The 22,659-nt window shown below is 41.3% G+C and overlaps 1 protein-coding gene across 3 annotated transcripts in view; it reads left to right on the forward strand.

Annotated features, from left to right (window-relative positions):
• Positions 1–22,659, forward strand: part of orb (polyadenylation element binding protein orb) — a 280,777-nt gene that overhangs the window by 214,402 nt on the left and 43,716 nt on the right. For all 3 annotated transcript variants that reach the window (XM_073959423.1, XM_073959425.1, XM_073959422.1), the window contains one exon: positions 17,072–17,460. In XM_073959423.1, the coding sequence (XP_073815524.1) occupies positions 17,072–17,460 (389 nt within the window). The remainder of the gene's footprint in view (positions 1–17,071; positions 17,461–22,659) is intronic.

The raw sequence follows: 22,659 nt of genomic DNA on the forward strand, positions 1-22,659 counted from the left end.
CAGAAAGGCTTTTACCTCCAACAAAGACTAAATACCAAATATCAGCCATTTCGGTGGAATATTGAGGCCACGACCTTCAAAATACCGGAAATAGGGAGGTACCGTTCTGTGGGGGCTATGTGAAGGCGTGTGATAATGAGGCTAAAACCTTCAAAATACTGAAAATCGAGTGGTACCGTTCTATGGGGACTATACTATGGCGTGGACCTATACCGACAAATTTCATAAGGAACGTTTAATACCCCAAATAAAGACCAAATACCAAATTTCAATAATTTCGGATATTGAGGCCACAACCTTCAAAATACCGCAAATAGGGAGGTACCGTTCTATGGGGGCTACATGAAGGCGATGACCTATACCGACAAAATTCTGGGGGAAAGTTTTATACCCCAACTAAGACTAAATACCAAGTTGCAGCCATTTCTGAGGAATATTGAGGGAACAACCTTCAAAACACAGAAAAAGGAAGGTTCGTTCTATGGGGGCTATATGAAGGCATGGACCTATACCGACAAATTTCTGGGGAAAGTTTTATACCCCTAACTAAGACTAAGTACCAAATTTAATTTATTAAACCTTAAAAATACTGAAAATCAGGTGGTACGTTTCTATGGGGGCTATATCAAAAAGTGGACCGATATAGCCCATTTGCAATACTAATCATCCTAGGAGTAATAGAAACTTCTACCAAAGTAAAAAGCTCTATCTTAAAAATTGCGAGCTATATCTTGATTTCAACTTTATAGGGTCTCCGATGAATATTTCGATGTGTTACAAACGGAATGACAAATTTAATTATACCCTCCATATTATGGTGGAGGGTGGTATACAAATTCTGAAACATGGACTGGCTGCGTCAATAACGAATCAGGAGGCAGATGAGTGGGTTTAGCTGGACAGTTAATCAGATGCAGCGTATAGTGAGGTCCTAGTCTACATGCAGGGTATCCTGCTCTCAATTCTGGCCCAATGCTGTGCCTGCCTAAAAGGACGGCTGATCTAGAGGTTTTCGTTTACACCTTTGGAGCTCTCTCTCTCTCTCCAGATTATGAAGATCTTTCCTGACGTTCCCGGGTGGGAGAAGCCGGTCCACTAGATCGTGGGATGCTCAGGTCGGTGACACCCACGCAGGTACTGCATCGACAACATCTTGTTATGTTGAAATAACGGTAAAAATCTTTGTCTCCTCATGAAGATGGTCCACTGGTGTCATCAGGAGGCACCCTGTTGCAGTCCTCAGGGCGGCATTCTGGCACATTTCAATATCCTTCCGCTAAAATTTGCATCCCACACTAGCGCCAATGTGTTTGTGTTCCGATTTGTTGTTGTTTTAACAGCTTTATTAATCCTCTTCTGGATCTATATACAGGTCTATAAATGGGGCTGCTACGATTGGTTGTATACCCAAAGCTTCTAGAGTTAGATGAGTAGGTTCGGCAGAGCCAGAACTACTCTGATTTGTTTTGGCCGCTGGCGTTCTTCAGTTGCGATAGATGAGAACTTGGTAGTCTGGCTGATCTAGGGGTTCTCTCTTATATCGTTGGACTTCTCCACCTAGATCAGGAAGATCCCTCTTGACATGCCTGGATGCGGGAGTCCATCCTCAATACGATGATTGGAAAGAGTCTTATGGTAACACTCGAGCAAGTACTACAACGAGAGCACTTCTTTGTGTTGCCGGGCTGGAAGAATCTTCTTCTGTTCCATCTTCAATTAGATGGGCTACTAAGTTTATATAAGAAGACCTATGAAACTTCTATAGGAAGACCTTCTATGAAAATACCTATTGATCTCCTATTTGTTTCCTTAGAAGATATTCTGTAGTTCTTCTGTACGTTGACCTACTGATCTTCAATTAAAATATCTTCTGGCTTAATTACAGACTTTACTAGTCTTTTATAAGAAAACCTAGGAGTGTGTCTGCTTCAATTGGTTGTATACACAAAGCTGCGGGAGTTAGTTGAGTAGTTTTGGCAGGGCAGTTAAAAAAGTCTGTTGTGCCGTGCGGGTTTGTACCGCATGCTGGCTAGATGATTTACACGGTAGCATAAATCATTGGCATATAGGAATTTAGACGGCTACATCATCCTGAAGTTAGTTAAGCCAAAACTACTTTGGTTTGTCATGGCAGCTGACGTTCTTCAGCTGCGACAGATAGTGGAAGTACTCCGAGCACTGCATGTACACGTTAGTTGTTTATGACATCTATGACTGCATCTGTGTGAATGCCACCTAAACCTGTTTGATAGGTTTGCTCTTTTATATTGTTGGACCTAGATTATGAAGAAGCCTCCTGACGTGCCTGAATGCGGGAGTGCTATCCACAATACGGCGATTGGTACTACAGCGTGAGCTGGTTTTAACTCAAAGGGAAAAAATCGATGTCGAATTTTTTTATGCAGCACCCTCCTAAAATGTTTAGTTTTATTAAAAACTAAGATTGCTAAAGTTTGAGCTCAATCGGAATATGTTAACACGTGCCACTGACCCCATTTTCAAAATTTTTTGTAGGATTACTTGTTTAGCCACTACAAAGAACTGGTAAACTGTTTTCATCGATTGGACAACAAAGATTTTACCATGTGAAAATTCTGTATAAGATTGGTATTCGTAATTTTTTCATCGGTTGTACCATTTTGAGATATATAAATTTAAGTTGGGGAATTGCAGTCATGACCTTGTTTTAGAAGGAGTCGATACAGTCAGTAAATTGTCAAAATTTGAACTTCTATATCTCAAAAATGGTAATACCTACGAAAACATCATAGAGGACAATCTTATAGAGAATTTTCACTGCTACAACCTTTTCTTTAATCACATTTTCATAGGGCTTGCGGTTTCCAAGCAAAATCGTGAAAACCTAAAAAAGGCTTAAAAATGTGAACTTTGACCGCGATTTATTTGAAAATCACTCCGGCAATTTTTTTGTTTTTTTTTTTCTATTTTTCTCATCTATGAACATTGTAGTTTCAGAAACCCCAAAAACTTCCCAGGTGTAAACACCTTTCATTTAAATTTAGTTAAGGCGCACCGTGTTACACTTATGTTTGTGGACAACACTGGCGTCGCATAGCTTACCATAGACCGGCAAACGTTATTTGACTGCACCCTAAGTGCTGCCGGATAGAGACTTGAGGATCTTGTTTCTATATGCAAGCTTGGCATGCGCGAAAGTTGTCGAAAGTTTACCCCTAAGATCTTGGGTAGTTTGTGTTCGGAATTCGTCTACAATCAACCTGGGAATTTAACTCTGTGCTCATCTCCACAGCCCATTTGGTGAACAGTATCAAGTCGGTGGTAAGTCGATTGCCATCAACACTGTCCTATCGCAAGGGTGGTTCTGGTTGAGTCCTTGACTATTATGTGTGGAGATGGCCTGCAGCGCTGTCGTAGTGCTGAGCTGCTTACCGAATCCATGCTGATGATCGGCAACTGGATAGCTATTTCTGACACTGGGGACTAAAGTCTCTGTAAGATTCACCTTTGCTGGCATCCTTGTCTTGCTGACATCAATTTGCAGACTTTGGGAACGATATGGGTGGCTACCTAGATCTTTAGTGAGATACTCGACTCCCGGCACATCCAGCTGTTTCAGCATTATCATGGGAATTCCATTATGGCCAAATGCTTTGGATGATTTAGCATTCCAGATGACATACGCAACATCATTCATTGTAAATTGTGGTGGTTCATCCTTGGAAGGAAGAGATCTAATGTGATGTGGTACTCTTCTCTTCGTCCTGTCACTCTAGGGTGCTAGATAAACTGTCGATTAAAATAATTTGCGCACTACTATCACACATATATAATGCAGAGCACAACTCTATTCACATTAATTACTTGTACCACGTCAGTCCCACACTTTACTGCTACCGCCATACATTCCATTAATGGGTCAAGATCAATCGAGATAAATCTGTACTGTAAAGACAGGTGTATAAGGGAGGCAAGTCCTCGTCCCGCTTCCAGGCAAAGACCAGAGCAGCCTCGGATGGGTGCACTCATTCTCTTACTTAGTTACTTAGCTGGTCCATTACATAACATTTGTTTCATAGGCTCTGTTTATTGCTTCGCTTTCTGGAATACCGCGCCTTTTCATCTCATCATCCACTTGTTTGCGCCATATATTCCTTGGCCTGCAAATTACCGACAAGTGACCCGTATTTATACGCATTTTTAGCGGGTTCATCATCGCTCAATCTTATGAAATGGCCTAGCCAACGTAATCGTTGCATCTCGATACGTTTAAACATAATGATGTCGTTGTATAGCAGATACAGCTCGTGGTCCATGCGACGTCGATATTCACCGTCAACGCAGATTGGTCCGTAGATCTCTCGAAGAATTTTTCTCTCAAACACACCAAGCACTGCCATGTCTTCTTGCGCAAATATCCAGGCTTCGGAACCATACATCAGTACGGGTAGTGTCAGTGTTTTGTAAAGCGTTATTTTTGTTTGACGAGATGTGGCTTTGTTTTTTTAAAATGCTTACTTAAGCCAAAGTAGCACCTGTTAGCCAATACAATTCTTCTTTTTATCTCACAACTGATGTCGTTTGTTGTGTTTATGGCGGTGCCGAGGTAGCCGAAGTATTTTACTACCTCAAAATTATAGGAACCAACTTCAACAGTCTGGACGAATTGCGCGCCGACACCATCAACTTGGTCTTCCCGCCGTTTACCGCCAGACCCACTTTAGCAGATTCTCCTTCGACTTTCATAAAGGTATCGGTTACTTCTTTTACTGATCGTCCCGTGATGTCTATATCATCAGCATAAGCAAGTAACATGTGGCTATTAGTGTAGATTGTGCCACTTCTTTTGACGTTTGCCTCTCGAATGACCTTTTCCAGCAGGATGTTGAAGAGATCACACGAGAGGCTGTCTCCTTGCCTGAAACCTCTTTTGGTACAAAACTCTTCGGAGAGGTTCTTTCCTATTTTAACTGAGGATCTCGTGTCGGTTAAAGTCATTTTACAAAGCCGAATGAGCTGTGCGGGGATACCACATACAGACATGACCTGGAATACCTTTGAACGTAGCGGGCTGTCGAAGGATGATTTATAATCGACAAAAAGGTGGTAGGTGTCGATCTGCATCTCTTGGGTCTTCTCCAGGTCCGAGTCTATGTTTGCTCCTCGGAACGAACGCACATCCAACACGCTCGATAAATGTCTTCCATCTACCACAACGTGATCAATTTGATTACTTGTTATTCAATCTGGAGACAGCCAGGTGCCCTGATGGATGTCGAGATGTTTAAATCTGGTGCTGCTAACTACCATCTTTTTTGCCGCTGCGAAGTCTATCAGCCTCATACCATTGTCAGATGTTTCATTGTGGAGACTGAATTTTCCAACTGTTGGGCCAAAGATATTTTCCTTTCCAGTTTTGGCATTAAAATCGCCTATAATAATTTTAATGTCATGGGCAGGACAACGGTCAAATGTTTCTTCTAAGCGCTCATAAAATATATATTTGGTCTGTTCGTCCTTGTCTTCAGTGGGAGCATGAGCGCAAATAAAGCTGATGTTGAAGATTTTTGCTTTTAATCGAATTGCAGCGAGTCTTTCATTCACTAAGGGTGAAGCTGGAGACCAGGTGTTTTAACCTCAAACAACTACAAATCCTCAACCAAACTCATGCTTTTTGTCATGACAGCTATAATACAGTGCGTCATATTCCAGGTGTAGATTCGCAGATCATGGTCCTTAAAACATTTGCGGGGGTCGTCAACTTAAGAGGGATTTGTTTTTCTTTTCTTTTGTTTTTTCATAGTAGGCTGCTTTTTTCTAGGGGAGGGTTACTAAACCGGCGCCCAAACCCAAGTTTATAACGTTCTTATGGGAGAACGCGCGGCACATTTTAGCTCACCACCTTTAACGGATGTTAAAGGCAGCTACCCGAGGGCACCACGGGGAGGTCAATGTCCACTTGAGATGAGAGACGGACCAAGATAAATCCTGGACTTTGTGATGTTAAAGCCGGTCAGGAGCGTTCCTTGGTATCTCTCATCCTCTACGTCACCCATCTCATCCATTAAAAATCACTGAAGCCGGACGCGTTCTGGCACACGGAACAGATCCATGGTCCGGAGCAACCATTCCGCCATATATTACCACTATCACGAACTAGTTCTTATATGGATGAATGTCTAGTTCTGAACTACTTTTAAATATGTTCAAACTAGGTTCCCAGGAGATTTTAAAGGGACCAAAATAAACTTTCTAATTTGCCAGATCAAAACTGTTCAATGGTTAACCCTATTACCAGAGCAAAAATCAAAATGTTAAGCAAATGTTTTCACACACACACATTTGTATGTATTGTGACGTATTCACATGTTTGTCATAACACATACATATATTAGGCCGGGGCGATTTGTATGGAAGGAAAAAAGTGATAGTGGGCGCCTGGAGTTTTTGATTCTTGGATTGTACTGAGCAAAAAAGTCCACTAGACCATATGTCTACTGTGAAAATCGAGCCCCCGGATTTTGACTTGAAATTTTTTTATAGGCCAAACCTTATCTCAGAAACTTGACCTATCCTGAAAATTTCCTTTTGCGTTCTTAGTACACTCACCAAGGGCTTTCATCTCCAAAAGGAAATGTCCACCCACTTACTTTGAGTCAAATTTTGTGGCACAGTGTAATTTATCGATATTTTCCGAAAAATGTGCACTTTCTCGGGGCCATAACTGCCTGAAGGAGCGTTCCAATACTTTTGCGATGTACAAGAGAGTTCTTAACTATTGTCTTGGCTTTGGCTTTGTGTTGGATCGAAAATCTCAGTGGTTTTGCTGTTACATAAATGCCAAAATATCCAAAAAACCTTGAAAAGGAACTTCAAGTCAAAATCCGGGTGCTCGATTTTCACCGTAGACATATGGTCTAGTGGATTTTTTTGCTTAGTACAATCCCAATAATCAAAAAATCCAGGCGCCCGTGGTGGTGTTGAAATCGCCCCACCCTAACATATATGTTCGATATTACACATTGTCCTGTTTGTGCTGCTGCGCCTGAATAAGTTGTTGCTCATTGTCGTCATTATCATCATTGTTGCTCGAAATATTTTTAGTTTTTAGCTGTGGGACTGGCAGAAGCATGGATGATGTTCGTTGCCTGCCACTACTGCTGCTGCTGTTGCTACTCCTGCGAAGCAACTGCAGTTGCTGACTGTTTTATTTGTTTGTTTAAATATTTATTGTGACAATTTAAATGTTCATTTTCATCGACCATGATATGATGCAGCAGAGTATATAAAATATATTTTTCATTCGGCAACAAAACAAAAAATATATATTTTTACAAAAACTCATGCACATACATCGAAATGTACATTTGTATGTGTGTAAACTCATTAAGGCGTATGTATTTGCATGTGGAAGATTGAGATGGGTTATTTATACAAAAGACTTGAATTTGCATTTTATACAAAAATATATTTTTACAAGACTTTTCTCTGTTTCCGTCGATTAGTCAGCCCTTGATTGACCTTCTAATTTTCATTTTATTGAGACCTGTTATTTTCAACATTAGTCTAACCTAACTTTTTCTCTAGGACCCACATTAACATTCATTCAGTGGTGCCCTTTAAAATCTTCGCATACCCACTCATTGCTACAAACAAACCCATCATACACTCACATACATCACATGCATGTTTGTGCATAACTGCATGTGTGTGTAGGCTCTCTGCAGGACCTCTGCTCTTCGTCAAATATGCATTACAACTGCATGATTGCTGCTGCCTAAAGAAACAATCTGCTGTTGTAAAGCGGAGAGGTGACGGGAGTCCAGAGAACATTTTTATTATTACGAAACAACAATCACAGCCACAGTTTTTACACAAATCAAAAACTAATTTCTTTGCAAAATGAAAATAAAGTAATTTTACGCAGTCAAATATTATTTATTAGCCATTTGGCTGCATTATGAATAAATGCCGACATGCCAAGCCATGCCAGGCTAAGCCATCAAATCAGATGGGGGTAAATTCGATGAGATAGAAATCACAATTACCCTGACCAGTTCAATTTTTTTCGTTTCGTTTGCAAGTGAATTATGCTATCCTAAAGCGAATATCTGTCTTCATTTGGTATTAATGTTTGAAGAAACATAACTAAAAATGTGAGCTATATATATGTATGTATATTTTCCAGCCTCCTTAGAGTTGACAGATTTCCAATAAATATGCAATTGTGTTGGAAGAAGTCTTGTGTTTGGGAATTACATTCGAATATTCTTTATTAGCAAAGTGCCCGCTACTTCGTATGCGGAAAGGATATAAAAAACAAATAAGCAATTTATAATCTGGAAATGGCGAACACACTACTACCAATTTCAATCAATATTTATTTTTATTTTAGTACTGTCGTAACCCTTTAGTTCGATTTTCAAAAAGATCAGCCGTATCTCACCCTTTAACATTAACAGCGAGACCAACGTTGCACACCAGTATTCACCCTAAATCCAAACAAGTAAGAACGGCGTTAAGTTCGGCCGGGCCGATCTAGTTATACCCTCCACCACATGTTATATTGAAGTAAAATGGAACAATTAGTTTCCTTTCGTTTATGAAGAGGACTAATTACCAAATTTCGTCGATCTATACCGACAAATTCATGCGGAAAGTTTCTCTCAAAGAAGACTAATTATAAATTTCCGATAGTTCGGTAAGATAATGTGGCTAAAACCTAAAAAATACCAAAAATTAAGAGGTATACTTCTATGGGGGATAAAGGAAGACGTGGACATATGCTAATAATTCTTTTCAGGAATACTTTATAGCCCCCTGGAAGACTAAATAACTAAATCCAGTCATTTCGGTGGAATATTGACGTCAAAACCTTTAGAATTACGAAAATCGGAGCTACCGTTCTATGGGGGATATACAAAGGCGTGGAACTATACCGACAAATCTCGTATGGAAAGTTTTATACCCCAAATAAAGACTAAATAACAAATTTCAGCCATTTCGGACGAATATTGAGGCCAAAACCTTCAAAATACCGAAAATCGGGAGGAACCGTTCTATGGGGGCTATATGAAGGCGTGGACATATACCGAAAAAATTCCGGGGGAATATTTTATACCCCCAGTGAAGACTAAATACCAAACTTTAGCCATTTCGGAGGAATATTGAGGCCACAACCTTCAAAATACCGAAAATCGGGAGATACCGTTCTATGGGTTCTATATGAGGGCGTGGACCTATACCGACAAAATTCTGGGAGAAAGTTTTATACTCCCATCGAAGACTAAATACCAAACATTAGCCATTTCGAAGGAATATTGAGGTCACAACCTTCAAAATACCGAAAATCGGGAGGTACCGTTCTATGGGGGCTATATGAAGGCTTGGGCCTATACCGACAAAATTCTTGGGGAAAGTTGTATACCCCCAGCGAAGACTAAATACCGAATTTCAGTTATTTTGGTGTGATAATGAAGCTAAAACCTTAAAAATATTAAAAATCGTGTGGTACCGTTATTTGGGAGCTATATCAAAACGTGGACCGATATAGCCCATTTGCAATACCAAACATCCTAGGAGTAATAGAAACTTCTATACCAAATTACAAAGCTCTATCTTAAAAATTGAGAGCTGTATCTTGATTTCAACAGACGGACGGACATGGTTATATCGACTTAGAATTTTAGGATCTCCGATGAATATTTCAATGTGTTACAAACGGAATGACAAATTTAATTATACCCTCCATATTATGGTGGAGGGTATAAAAATACAGATTCCAGCACTGGCCATTAAGTACTTTTCGTATATTTATGGTACGTGTTTCGGCGACATATCTCAACCCTATACTGACATTAGTACAAAATAATAACAGTAATCGTAATTCCAAAACTCAAGATTCCAGTTCCAGTTCCAATCATACATTCCAACAACAATTCCAAATTTCAGTATTCCAGCTCTATCCGCTCACCCAAATCCCTATTGTACCAAATTTAGTACCATTTAGTACTTTTCGTACACATAAGTACGAATTTCCAAAACTACCTATCTCAATCCTACGTTTTTACAGTGATCGATCCTATTTCCAAATTTCAAGATTACAACTCTATCCGTTTGCCCAAATCCATATTGTACCAAATTTAGTACCATTCAGTACTTTCCATACAAATGAGTACACATTTCCAAAACCATCTCCCACCCAACTTCTCAACCTGGATTCTCATTCCAAATTTCAAGCTTCTAGCTCTATCCGTTCAGATAATACCAAATTTAGTACATTTTAGTACCCGCCAGACATAACTATCGCCTGGTCTGACAAATGACGTTAGCTGGCAATCCGTCGTTTCTCTTGGGTCAGACTATGTCCCCACAATTGTCTCCATCAGCAGACCGGCCGATTTCATCACCTCTGAATGTCACATCATGGGAAAACTAATTGGCGCAGTTGCAGAGATTTCACAAATCGCCGCTTCAGAAATCTGCCCAACCCTTCTGATGTTCTGGTAGCAGAAAGGATTTTCTGAGACATCATCACTGCTGAACCCTCTCATCATATACCTACTGTCGAATACTTAAATACTTGATGAGCTTCGACGTGCCAACCACATTGACACCAGAGACAAGGAGCTGGTTGGTCAGTGAACATAAGCGGACCAGGTGGCTAAATCATCTGAAGAGTTTCAACATTAGAGCCGGAATAAGTGAATTGTGGGCATGGGTTAAGTCACTATCGAGTGACAGGGCGAAGATAAGAGTACTACGTCGCATCATCATCATCTTCCTGGCGAATAATAACCACCACAATTTACAATGTATTATGTTGCGAATGTTATCAGGAACGCTTAATTATCTAAAGCGTTTGGGCTCTGATGGAATCTCCATGGTAACAGATGGTTGAGCCTTAAGTCGAGTATCTCACTAAAGTTCTCCACCTGTCGCTAGTCACACACATCGTTCCCGAAATCTGGAAAATGGGCAGGGTAGTCCCGCTACTGACGCCAGGCAAGGATGCCAGCAAAGGTGAGTCGTACAAACCCACTTCGCTTTTGTCGCCCGTAGCAAAGACTCTTGAGGCTTTAGTCTTTCCCAGCGTTACCGGTAGCCGATCATCAGCAGGGGTTCCGTAAGCAGCCAGCACGACAATAGCGCTGCATGTCATCTTCACACATATTAGTCGAGGACTAACCAGAACAAGCCTTGAGATAGAGCAATGAAAGTGGCGCTCGACTTTTCAAAAGTATTTAAAACTCTGAAGCACTGCTCGATGTTTGAGGACATTTAGCAATCAACCCTCCGGCCATGTTTGACACGTTGGATAATCAATTATATGTGTGGTCGCCAGTCTTACGTGGAATTGAGGAAGAAGAAGTCCAAGCCCCGTAGAGTGAAACGGGATGTTCCCAAAGGTGGAGTGATATCCCCGGAACTGTTTAAAGTCTAACTCTTCTGTATTGCACCCCCTGCAGATGACGTATTGAGGTCGTAACGTATGACGATGATTGTACGATCTTGGCGTCAGGTACCTTTGTGACAGGCTGAAATCCCATTTGACTGATGTTACCACCTTTTTCCATGCGAGAAATATGTGAATATTCGCCACTCTGTTCACCACATGGACTCCAGAGGTAAGAACAGAGATGGTAGCAGAATTCCAACCAACAACTACCCCAAAATTCTAGGGGTCACATTTGACATCATGTTTATGTTGTTCACGCATGACACAGCTATCTGCAACAAGCTGAGATATAGGAACAAAGTCCCCAAGTCCCTAGTCGGCAGCACTTGGGGTGCAGATAAAGAAACCTTGTTGACCACATGTAACGCAATAGGTCGTTATGGAATAAGCTATGTGGCATAATTGTGGTCGGCGAATATAAATACAACGCGATGGGAAAATATTCAAACCTTTCAGAATCACCATATGGTGGATAGGACCCCAGGCATGTAAGGAGATGTGATCTAGAAAGAGAGGTCCAACGTTACAATAGAGAACCCCTAGGTCAACAATCCAATAAAGCAGGTTAAAATAGTTTTCACTCAGATGCCGTCGCAGATGCCAACTAAACAACTATAGTGTGAATGCGGTCCTCGGAGAATACCCCCATCTACTTCAGCTGAGGAGCGTCAGCTGCCGCGACAAACCAGATTAGTTATGGCTCAACTACGCTCGGGATGGTGCAGCCGTCCAAATTCCTATAGGGCAATGATCGACAACACCATGCAAACCATCTGCCCAGCATGCTAGACAGGTCCGCACGACACACTACACCTTTTCAACTACCCTGCCAAACCTATTCACATTCCTAGAACTGGAGATAGACCCAGAGCCAGATTAAGCAAAACACGAACCTACAAACATATCATATACGAGGGACACTAGAAAAGTTTACGGCCTAGGCAACACGCAGTGTCGCCAGGCGTCATTTGAAATTTTTTTGTTAAGCTTGACTGTTTTTAGCCTAAGCGCACTCAGTACAGTTTGACATACGACCATGTGTTGGGTTATTTACAGTGGCTTGATTGAGACACCTCCAAAACATGGTTTTTGAACGCTTTTTCAGCATTTTCTGGCGACGAAAATCGTTGACCACGCCTTTTTTCCTTGATGTGCTGGAATCAAAAAAAAATCACTGGATCCCCAGTCAGGGCTGCAAGGCGCATGTTGCGGCCAGGTGTTTACGCAATATCAAATGTAAGTTGGTGGAAGAAATGTCCACAATATACAACACACGGCAGATTTTTTTCTTGCACAACGTCCGATTTTGGGCGACCCTCACGACCTTCGTTTTTCGGCGAGTGCCGGCCACGATTGAATTCATTAAACCAGTTTTTCATAGAGCTATAGGTTAGGTTAGGTTTAACGATACTCAGCCATCTAGTAGAACAAGTGACTGCTCCACTCGGAGACCGTTGGTCCATTGTGTTCATCCTGCGAAGGTTATTGCTGAAGATTTAAAGATGATGGAGATGTGTTGTTGATAATTTAAAGATGATAGAGATGAGAGAGTGCTGATGTAGTTTTATGAGATGAGGATGATAGGGTAGAGGTGTTGAGATAATGGTGAGTGTAGGAGATGTTGAGTTGATGGTGCAGCAAAGATAGGATGGAGATGTAGAGATTGATGCCAAGGTTCTGGAAGAGTGAAAAGAGTCTGATTATTATTGGTTTTTAAGGACCTTTGCCAAGCCATGATAGATGTTTGGCAAAGTTGAGTAGGACGATGGGATCTATGTTAGAAAGGAAGGTCAGAGTGTCTATCTTATATCTACCTAGTGTTCGGTATCTCCTTGTTTGCAACAAGGGGCACCTACAAAGCAGATATTCGACCGTCTCTATCTCCTCCGCATCCCCACATAGTCTGCAGTAGTCAATGTCCCTGTTGTCCCATTTTGAAGTTAGAGATCTCACTCTGCAGTGACCTGTTATAAGTCCCACCGCGATTTTCATCCCTAACTTATCAAGTGAGAGGAGGGAAGCCATTCTTCGACGAGAAACCACAGGCCAGATTGTCTTGGATACCCTACAACCAGGTTCAAATAGCCATCTTTGATGTGCTCTCTCATTGAAGATCTCCCGAAGTTTGCCGATGTAGTGGCACATCGGTGGCCGAACGGTTTAATCAACTGATAAGTCGATAGACCTAGAGCCACCTCGCGCCAGTTCATCTGCTACCTCGTTTCCCATAATGTTGGTGTGACCCGGAACCCAACATAGCTTTACGATATGGTGTATATCCTGCAGAGCTCTCCTACAATCAAGAGTATCTCTTGAATTTATGGTCCATGACTTGAGAGTCTTGAGGGACGCTTGACTATCGACATATATAGTCACCGGTCCTGTAAGGCTGCCTTCAAGCCCTTTCACCAATTCAGCCACCATAGGTAAGTATGGGCAGGACCACGGTTACATATAGCCAGTGTATGATTTGTGGTCTCAATCCCCAGCTTATCCCAATGGAGTTCTTACAGGTGTAGAGTGCCATGAGTCCCTTCTTCGTTCGCTCCTCTACATTTCTTTTCCATGACAAGCGATGGTCCAGAATAGTGCCGAGGTATTTAGCTTCCGTAGAAAGTTCCAGGGCCACCCCGTCCAGGACGGAAGACTCGAAATTCGGAATTTTGCGTTTCTTCTGCTTTTTCCGGGTTTACTCCCAGACCGTTGTTCTGGGCCCAGTTTGCAAGTTGTACTAAGGCTCTTTGCATGAGCTGAGGCAGGGTTGGCAGGAATTTGCCACTTATCGGCACAACCACATCATCAGCATAGGCAACCACCTTGATCTTCAGCCGGTCGAAGCACACAAGTATTTCATTTATTACCAGAAGCCATATCAGGGGTGAGAGAACTCCTCCCTGCGGAGTGCCTCAGTTAACAGATTTCCTCACGGAACTCTCTCCTATGCATGAGTTGATGATTCTATTTTTCAGCATCTCATCAATCCGTTCCACAAGGATGGAGGAAGTACCTGTTTTGCTGAGAGAATTGTGGATTGATTCAAGCTTTACGTTATATTATTCTATATCGAGGAAGGCCGCCAGAGTGAAGCCTGAATTTTCCATATGCTTCTCAACATGCCCGACCACCTCATGCCGGGCAGTCTCCACTGATTTGCCTTTAGTGTAGGTATGTTGTGATTTGCTGATGTTATTGAAGTTTAATTATGTTCTAATTTCAAGATCCAGTAACCTTTCTAACCTGTGGATGGAGGTCACCTTTACCTCCTTCCACAGACCAGGTATGTACGATAACAATAAACAAGCCTTGAAAATTTCTACCAGGATTGATAGCGCCGGCTCAGCCACATTCTGTAGCATTCCCGGTATTATATCATACGGTCCCGGTGATTTATAAGGCTGGAAACTGTTGATCGCCCACCGAATTCTTGTGTGATTAGTTATTCTGTCAATCAGCAGTTCATCCTCGACAGTTCAGACTCGACTGTGACTTGCTGTTGGCAAGGATCCGTCGAAGTCAACACAACCGGGAAAATGAACCCCTGACAGCAGATCCAAAGTCTCTAGACCGGGGTTAGTCCAGGAACCATCGCTCCGTTCGATACTACCTATGGATTTTAGGTGCTTAGATAGTATCTTACAGAACCTGGCAGCTTCACTAACTCCTTCTATCGACTCACTGAAACTAACCCAATAATTTCGCTTAGCTTTCTTGATTTCACTCTTGTACTTATTGAAATTGACATTGTATGCATCCCAATCCGTCATGAGTTTCGTCTTACTGGCTTTATTGTAAGATTGCCTTGTTGCTTTACGCAACTTGGCTAATTGTTTGAACCACCACACCTGTTGGGATTTCTTCCCCGGATAGGTGATTGGACAAAAGTCCTCATAGCTCGTCAGAAGGGTTTTGGTTAGGGAATCCACAGCTCTCTCGCCCTCCTCGACAGTGTGGAGAGTGTTACTTCCACATCATTTTGAGGCCGTCAGAGCTTCGAATTTCTTTCTCCTGGGATTTCTATGAGGGTTCTGTGTTACCCCGAGTATAGAGATTTGAAATAGTATAATTTTGTGATCCGAAAAGGAGCACTTTTCCAATTCACTACATTTGAGTCGTCCATGTTGGTCAGGGTTATGTCAATGACTTCCCCCCTTTATCTATTTTGAAATGTGGGAGTGTTACCCCTATTACAAAATCTTAAATTATTTTTTAAAATAAAATTGAAAATGTACTCACCTCTGGCGTTTGTGTCACTGCTTCCCCAGTGATCCCATTGGCATCACATCCATCATATAGCTATAGGATGGCCCTTTATCGACATACAAAGATTTAATTTGATCGATGCACTCTTGCCGTGATAATCCACGTCGACAGTTGTGCAAAATTATTGTACGAAATGTTCACAAGTAAATTCTATTTTTTGCAAAGTGATTTTTCCAAGTCACTGTAATAACCCAACACATGGTCGTATGTCAAACTGTACTGAGTACGCTTAGGCTAAAAACAGTCAAGCTTTCCAAACAAATGTCGAATGACGCCTGGCGACACTGCGTGCTGCCTAGACCGCAAACTTTTCTAGTGTCCCTCGTACATAATGTTATAATAACAACAACAGTTGTCCTTATAATAGTGAAACCTACTTATATCACCAACTAAAAGACTGTTGTTAAGGAGAAAGTATTCCAAGATACTACTCCTGTACAGTTATTCTCTATCTATTTTTCTTGTGTTAACGAAAAAAATCGGTAAAATTAAAGCCCAAAATTATGAATAAAAAAATAAAAGTTGAGAGCACTCCTGCTGTCGGTAGAACTTTACGAATACCTTTTTTGGTGGCTAACTTACCAGAAAATACCGTTAATTACCAAAAAAAGCATAATAATAAGCATTTTAATTTTAACGATTTTTGTCGGTTTGTTAATGTTTTCTCTTTGCTGTCGGCTAAGCTGATTGATTCTCTTTTATACATTTAGAATTTATCCTAAGCCTTCCACATCACTGAAAACTCTTTGAACTGGAACCCAAACCATAAAATCAAACATCAAAACCACTGTTCTGTAAAAAATATTGATAACCTTTTTAAAAATCTTACCAAATCTTTCCTTAGCTAAACAGGAAGCAACCAAAAAATGTACAACAAAGAAGCATATTTTTTATAATTACCGGAAATATTGTTCATATCACAAAACTAATAAAAGAGACAGAGAGCAACAGAATTTCGGAGCTTTCGAACATCGTTTACCAAATCAGGATATACTTACTCGATAACATGGCATTGTAGTGTTACTTCCGATTCCAAACATATCCTCTGCTTGTTATCTTTTACATGATATTGCACACAACATTCAGCTTTATGTGCAATGTCCAATGACTTCTTGGGCTTCGACTGCCTTGTCTTCCCACTTTCGGGGTATGGAGAAACATTTTATGGTAGAATCATGTCCTCTGCATGCTTTATATCATAATGTTTGATATGGAGCTCCTCCTACCCAATTTTGAATTTGTTTATTTTTGAATATTTATACAACCAATTCCTACTTCCTCCAATCTACATATGCAGCATATACTACGTGTGGGTGTGTGTTTGTGTTTAACAAAAAAATGTTTCGTTTTTTTTCTCTTCCATCTTCATTGCAGATCCCATTGCATTGACGGCTGAATTTCTTGGCTTGGACAATCGTACGACAAATCCAACAACAATGACAAATAACATTTTAAATTTAGGCAACGTGGGTAGCAGCAGCACATCTTCGTCGTCATCGGCTGCTGTTGTTGGCAAAGTCTGTGCTACCGTGGGTGCTAATGGTATTGGCCGTATTGCTGTTGGTATCGGAGGTGGTGGAGGAGGAGTTAACAATTCCTCTTCCTCCAATGGCCCAAGTCTTCAAACCAATATCGATGTCTTAAACTGTAATGGCAATGCAAATGCCTTGGCTGCTGCTTATATGCCACTCACACCAAGTTCCACACAATCATCCATATCACCGGGTACAGCCACAACTGGCAATTCATATGATATGTTCCAGGTAAGTTTTTTTCTGTGTAAGAATGGTTTTACAACGGTCTTACTTTCACGACCATCGAATTTAATTGCATTGGGTATTTTTTCTCTTTCACCAGCACTTCCAAATGCACCTAACAGAAATTCTCATTCACTTAATTTGTTGTTTTTTTATTTGCATTCAATTTTGAGAGAAAATAAATCCAAGAAATTATTGACGAAATAATTATAAGCTGCAGGGATTTTTAATAAAAAAAAACTATTACAAAACAACTTACGAATTTTAATACACCTTGGCGTTAATTTTTTGCGGCACTAATTGAAGATGTAATCGAATGTAATTGGAATTATAAGAAAAAATTAACTCTTAGTAACAGTTCAGAAGAAGTGAGAAGCAACATTATATATTTCCCACAACCATGAATGCAATACTCAAACCAAAGAAGAGAGAGAGGCGGACATGTTTTCAATAATGTGATAACAATGCTAACCCTGCGTACTTGACTGTCGGGGTATTTAAGTCTTTAGCAAATGCATCGGTCGACCACATTCAAAGCAATTTCCCCACTTTATAGCTTGGGCATGAGTGGCTTATTGTATATACATATATGACCTCAATTTTTTACCTTTGGAGTCCCTTCAAAAGTCTATCGTCATAATAACTATATTCTTCTGCTGCTTGAAGTTCCTTTTCCAACATATGCGGTGGGAAATTGAAGACTTACTTACTTACTTAGCTGGCCCATTGCAGAACATTTGTTCTATAGGCCGAACTAAGAAAAGATCTCCAATTCTCTCTATTTGTTGCTTCGCTTTCTGGAATACCGCGCCTTTTCATCTCATCATCCACTTGTTTGCGCCATCTATTCCTTGGCCTGCCAATTCTGCGTGCACCACCAAGCGGACCGTGTTTATACACCTTTTTAGCGGGGTCATCATCGCTCATTCTTATGATATGGCCTAGCCAACGCAATCGCTGCATCTCGATACGTTTAACAATATTGATGTCGTTGTACAGCAGATACAGCTCGTGGTTCATGCGACGTCGATATTCACCGTCAACGCAGATTGGTCCGTAGATCTTTCGAAGAATTTTTCTCTCAAACACACCAAGCACTGCCATGTCTGCTTGCGCAAGTACCCAGGCTTCGGAGCCATATATTAGCACGGGTAGTATCAGTGTTTTGTAGAGCGTTATTTTTGTTTTACGAGATGTGGCTTTGTTTTTAAACTGCTTACTTAAACCAAAGTAGCATCTGTTGGCCAATACAACGAGCTCAATGGACGCATTGCTCGTCGACACCATCAATTTGGTCTTCTCACCGTTTACCGCCAGACCCACTTTAGCAGATTCTCCTTCGACCTTCATAAAGGTATCAGTTACTTCTTTTACTGATCGGCCTATGATGTCTATATCATCAGCATAAGCAAGTAACATGTGACTATTGGTGTAAATTGTGCCACTTCTTTTGACGTTTGCCTCTCGTACAACCTTTTCCAGCAGGATGTTAAAGAGATCACACGAAAGGCTGTCTCCTTGTCTGAAACCTCTTTTGGTACCAAACTCTTCGGAGAGATTCTTTCCTATTTTAACTGAGGACCTCGTGTCAGTTAAAGTAATTCTGCAAAGCCGGAGAGCTTTGCGGGGATACCAAATTCAGACATGGCTTGGAATACCTTTGAACGCAGCGAGTTGTCGAAGGCTGCTTTATAATCGACAAAAAGGTGGTAGGTGTCGATCTGCATCTCTTGGGTCTTCTCCAGGATTTGCCGCAGGGTAAATATCTGGTCAATGGTGGACTTGCCAGGTCTAAAGCCGCATTGGTATGGTCTAATTATCTCGTTGACCATAGGCTTTAGTCGTTCGCACAATATCCCTGACACGATCTTGTAGGCAATAGGGAGTAGACTTATGCCCCTATAGTTAGAGCATACAGTCTTATCTCCCTTCTTGTGGACGGGGCACAGGATACTCAGGTTCCAATCGTCGGGTACTCGTTCTTCCTGCCAGATGGTGCTAACTAGCTGATGAATACACCTTATCAGTGTGTCGCCTCCGGTTTTGAACAGCTCGGCTGGTAAGCCATCGGCTCCTGCTGCCTTATTATTCTTCAGCCGATTTATTGCTGTCTTTACCTCATCTTGGCTGGGCGGTATACATTCAGTACCATCTTCTGGGATTGGGACTGTGGTATCTTCGTCGTCTTCGCTGCTATTGGATACCAACAGTTTTGAAAAATGTTCTTTCCATATCCTAAGTACACTATCTGTATCAGTTACCAAATTACCTTGCTGGTCTCTACAGGAGGATGTGCCTGTACCAAAGCCATCAGTTTGATGCTTGACTCTTTGGTAGAATTTTCGGACTTCATTCTGGCTCCTGTACATCTCGATTTTTTCACACTCTCGCTTTTCCATCTCCCTCTTTTTCCTGCGGAAAAGACGTTTCTCCTATCTCCTTTTCTCCCTGTATCTCTCTCGTGCGCTACGCGTTGCTACGGATTGTAAAGTAGCCCTGGATTTTGCGGCTGTTTGCATGGAGTGGGCAATGCTTTGCCATTGCGCTGATATGTTATCGGGATGAGGAGTGCTTTGATTAAGCAATTGGGCTAGTTGAGTGGAATATGCTGTGGCTATCTGTTGTGATTGCAGCTTACCGATGTCTAACTTTCGTGTTGTGTCTGTTCGTACTTTGTTTGCCACGTTTAAGCGGGTACGTACCTTTGCTGCAACAAGGTAGTGGTCCGAATCAATGTTTGCGCCTCGGAACTATCGTACATCCAACACGCTCGATGAATGTCTTCCATCTATCACAACATGATCAATTTGATTTCTTGTTTTCTGATCTGGAGACAGCCAGGTGCCCTTATGAATATCGAGATGATTAAATCTGGTACTGCTAACTACCATGTTTTTTGCAGCTGCAAAGTCTATCAGCCTCATACCATTGTCAGATGTTTCACTGTGGAGGCTGAATTTCCCGACTGTTGGGCCAAAGATATTCTCCTTTCCAATTTTGGCATTAAAATCGCCTAGAATGATTTTAATGTCATGGGCAGGGCAACTGTCATATGTTTCTTCTAAGCGCTCGTAAAATATATCTTTGGTCTGTTCGTCCTTTTCTTCAGTGGGAGCATGAGCGCAAATAAAGCTGATGTTGAAGAATTTAGCTTTTATTCGAATTGCAGCAAGTCTTTCATTCACTGGAGTGAAGCTGGATACTAGATGTTTTAGTCTCCGACTAACTACAAATCCGCAACCAAACTCATGCTTTACGTCATGGCAGCTATAATACAGTGCGTCACCTTTAGGTGTTGTTGTGACGCCTTTCCCAATCCATCGTATTGCCTGTATGGCAGTAATATCGGCCTTGTACTTTTCAAGTACGTCTGCCAATGCGAAGACTGCACCTTCTCTATAAAGAGTGCGAACATTCCAGGTGCAGATTCGCAGATCATGTTCCTTAAAACGTTTGCGGGGTTCGTCAACTTTAGAGGGGGTTGTTTTTCTTTTCTTTCGAAATTGAAAGACTACACCATCAAAATTATCCTTTCGTGGTAACAGTTAAAGTGGCCCGATGCTCAATACACTTTATGACAGTCATAACTCCCAAAATTAAATTGGACAGAATTTTTCTAGTGGGGTGTTACATCATATCGTATACATTATCTTGGGCCCAGTCTAAGCAATACTTTCGTCATCAGTATGTTTGTTGTATGATTTCCTGGCTGCTTCACCAAAAATTTACTTAAACACAGCACTTCGATTCACCATAGCGCATTTATTCATTATATCCCAACCAATATCGCAGCTGTTCGCAGATTATTATAGTCTCCCAATTTGGTCTTCTGGTTTTCCTATGGAGTCTGTTTTGCCCAGAGAACAAATTAATTATTATAGAAGATTTACATACATACGTGAACAATTATTGGCAAATCTAAACTAATACTCAGATGTCTGTGCATGGTTAAAGAAATTTCATGTTTTTTAGCTTGGTCATGTCGGACATGCACCACGGTAACACCCATCATATTCAGAAACTGTGTTTTCAAATTAAGTTGAACATACATTTACCTCTAACAATATTTCCCCTATTTCAAACTGGGCTTGATAAAAATTCATATCACATCCTAGAGAAACAAAGGGTATGCTCCCAGCAGATCTTTAGCACATTTGAATGGTCGAGAACAGCACTAGGCATGTAGACGGAGGACAGGATTGGAGATTTAGGGGATTTTTTTCCCTAATTCAGTCGGCTAAAAAATACTCTTTTACTCTTGCAGTAGCATAAGGAAGACTCCTTAACTCGTGAAGTCACCTATAGCAGATTCGTTCACTCATTCAGTGTCCTTTAAAAACTCATTCACTCGTTCAGTTGCAAAAAGAAGACTCCTTCCCCATTTAGTAGCCTACAAAAGACTCATACACTCGTTCAGTCACCTATAAAATACTCCTTCACTCGTTCAGTAGTCTGTTCAGTTGCCCGTCTATATAAGGCTCCTCCGCTCGTTCAATCGTCTACAGAAGACTCCCTAACTCATTCAGTCGCCTATAGAAGACTCCTTTACTCGTTCAGTCGTCTGTAGAAGACACCCCCACTCGTTCATTAGCCTATAGAAGACTCCTTCTTCCTTCTGTAGCCTATAAAAGACTTAATAACTTATTCAGTCATCTGTAGAATACTTCTCCACTCATTCAGTTGCCTATAGAAGACTCCTTCAATCGTCTGTAGAAGACCACTCCACCTTTTCAGTCACCTGTAGCATAATCCTTCAGTCGTGCAAACGGCTACAGAAGACTTCAGTCGCCTTTAGAGATTCCTTCATTTGTTTATTAGCCTGCTGAAGACTCCTTTACTCAATGGTATTTAGAGGACTCCATCACCCGTTCAATCGCGCATTGGAGACTCCCAGGTTCATTCAGTCAACTAAAAAAGACTCCTCCGTTCATTCCTTAGCCTATAGAAGACTCATTCGTTCATACAATAGACTATAGAAGACTCCTTCTCTCGTCCGGTGGCCAATAGAAGACTCCTTCAGTCGCCTATAGAATCCCCTCTATCTTGCATTTATAAATGGGAGACTCCTCTCGTTCTGTTGCCCAAAGTAGACTTATTCACTCATTCGATAGTCTAACGTTCAGTCACCTATAGAAGGCTCCTCTTTTTCGTTTTGTGCCCCCCTTTCGTTCAGTTGCCTATAGAAGACTGCTTCACTCATTCAGT

Source organism: Musca autumnalis, unplaced genomic scaffold, assembly GCF_047663935.1.
Source record: "Musca autumnalis isolate F117 unplaced genomic scaffold, ASM4766393v1 scaffold_1, whole genome shotgun sequence".
Taxonomy (NCBI): Eukaryota; Metazoa; Arthropoda; class Insecta; order Diptera; family Muscidae; genus Musca; species Musca autumnalis.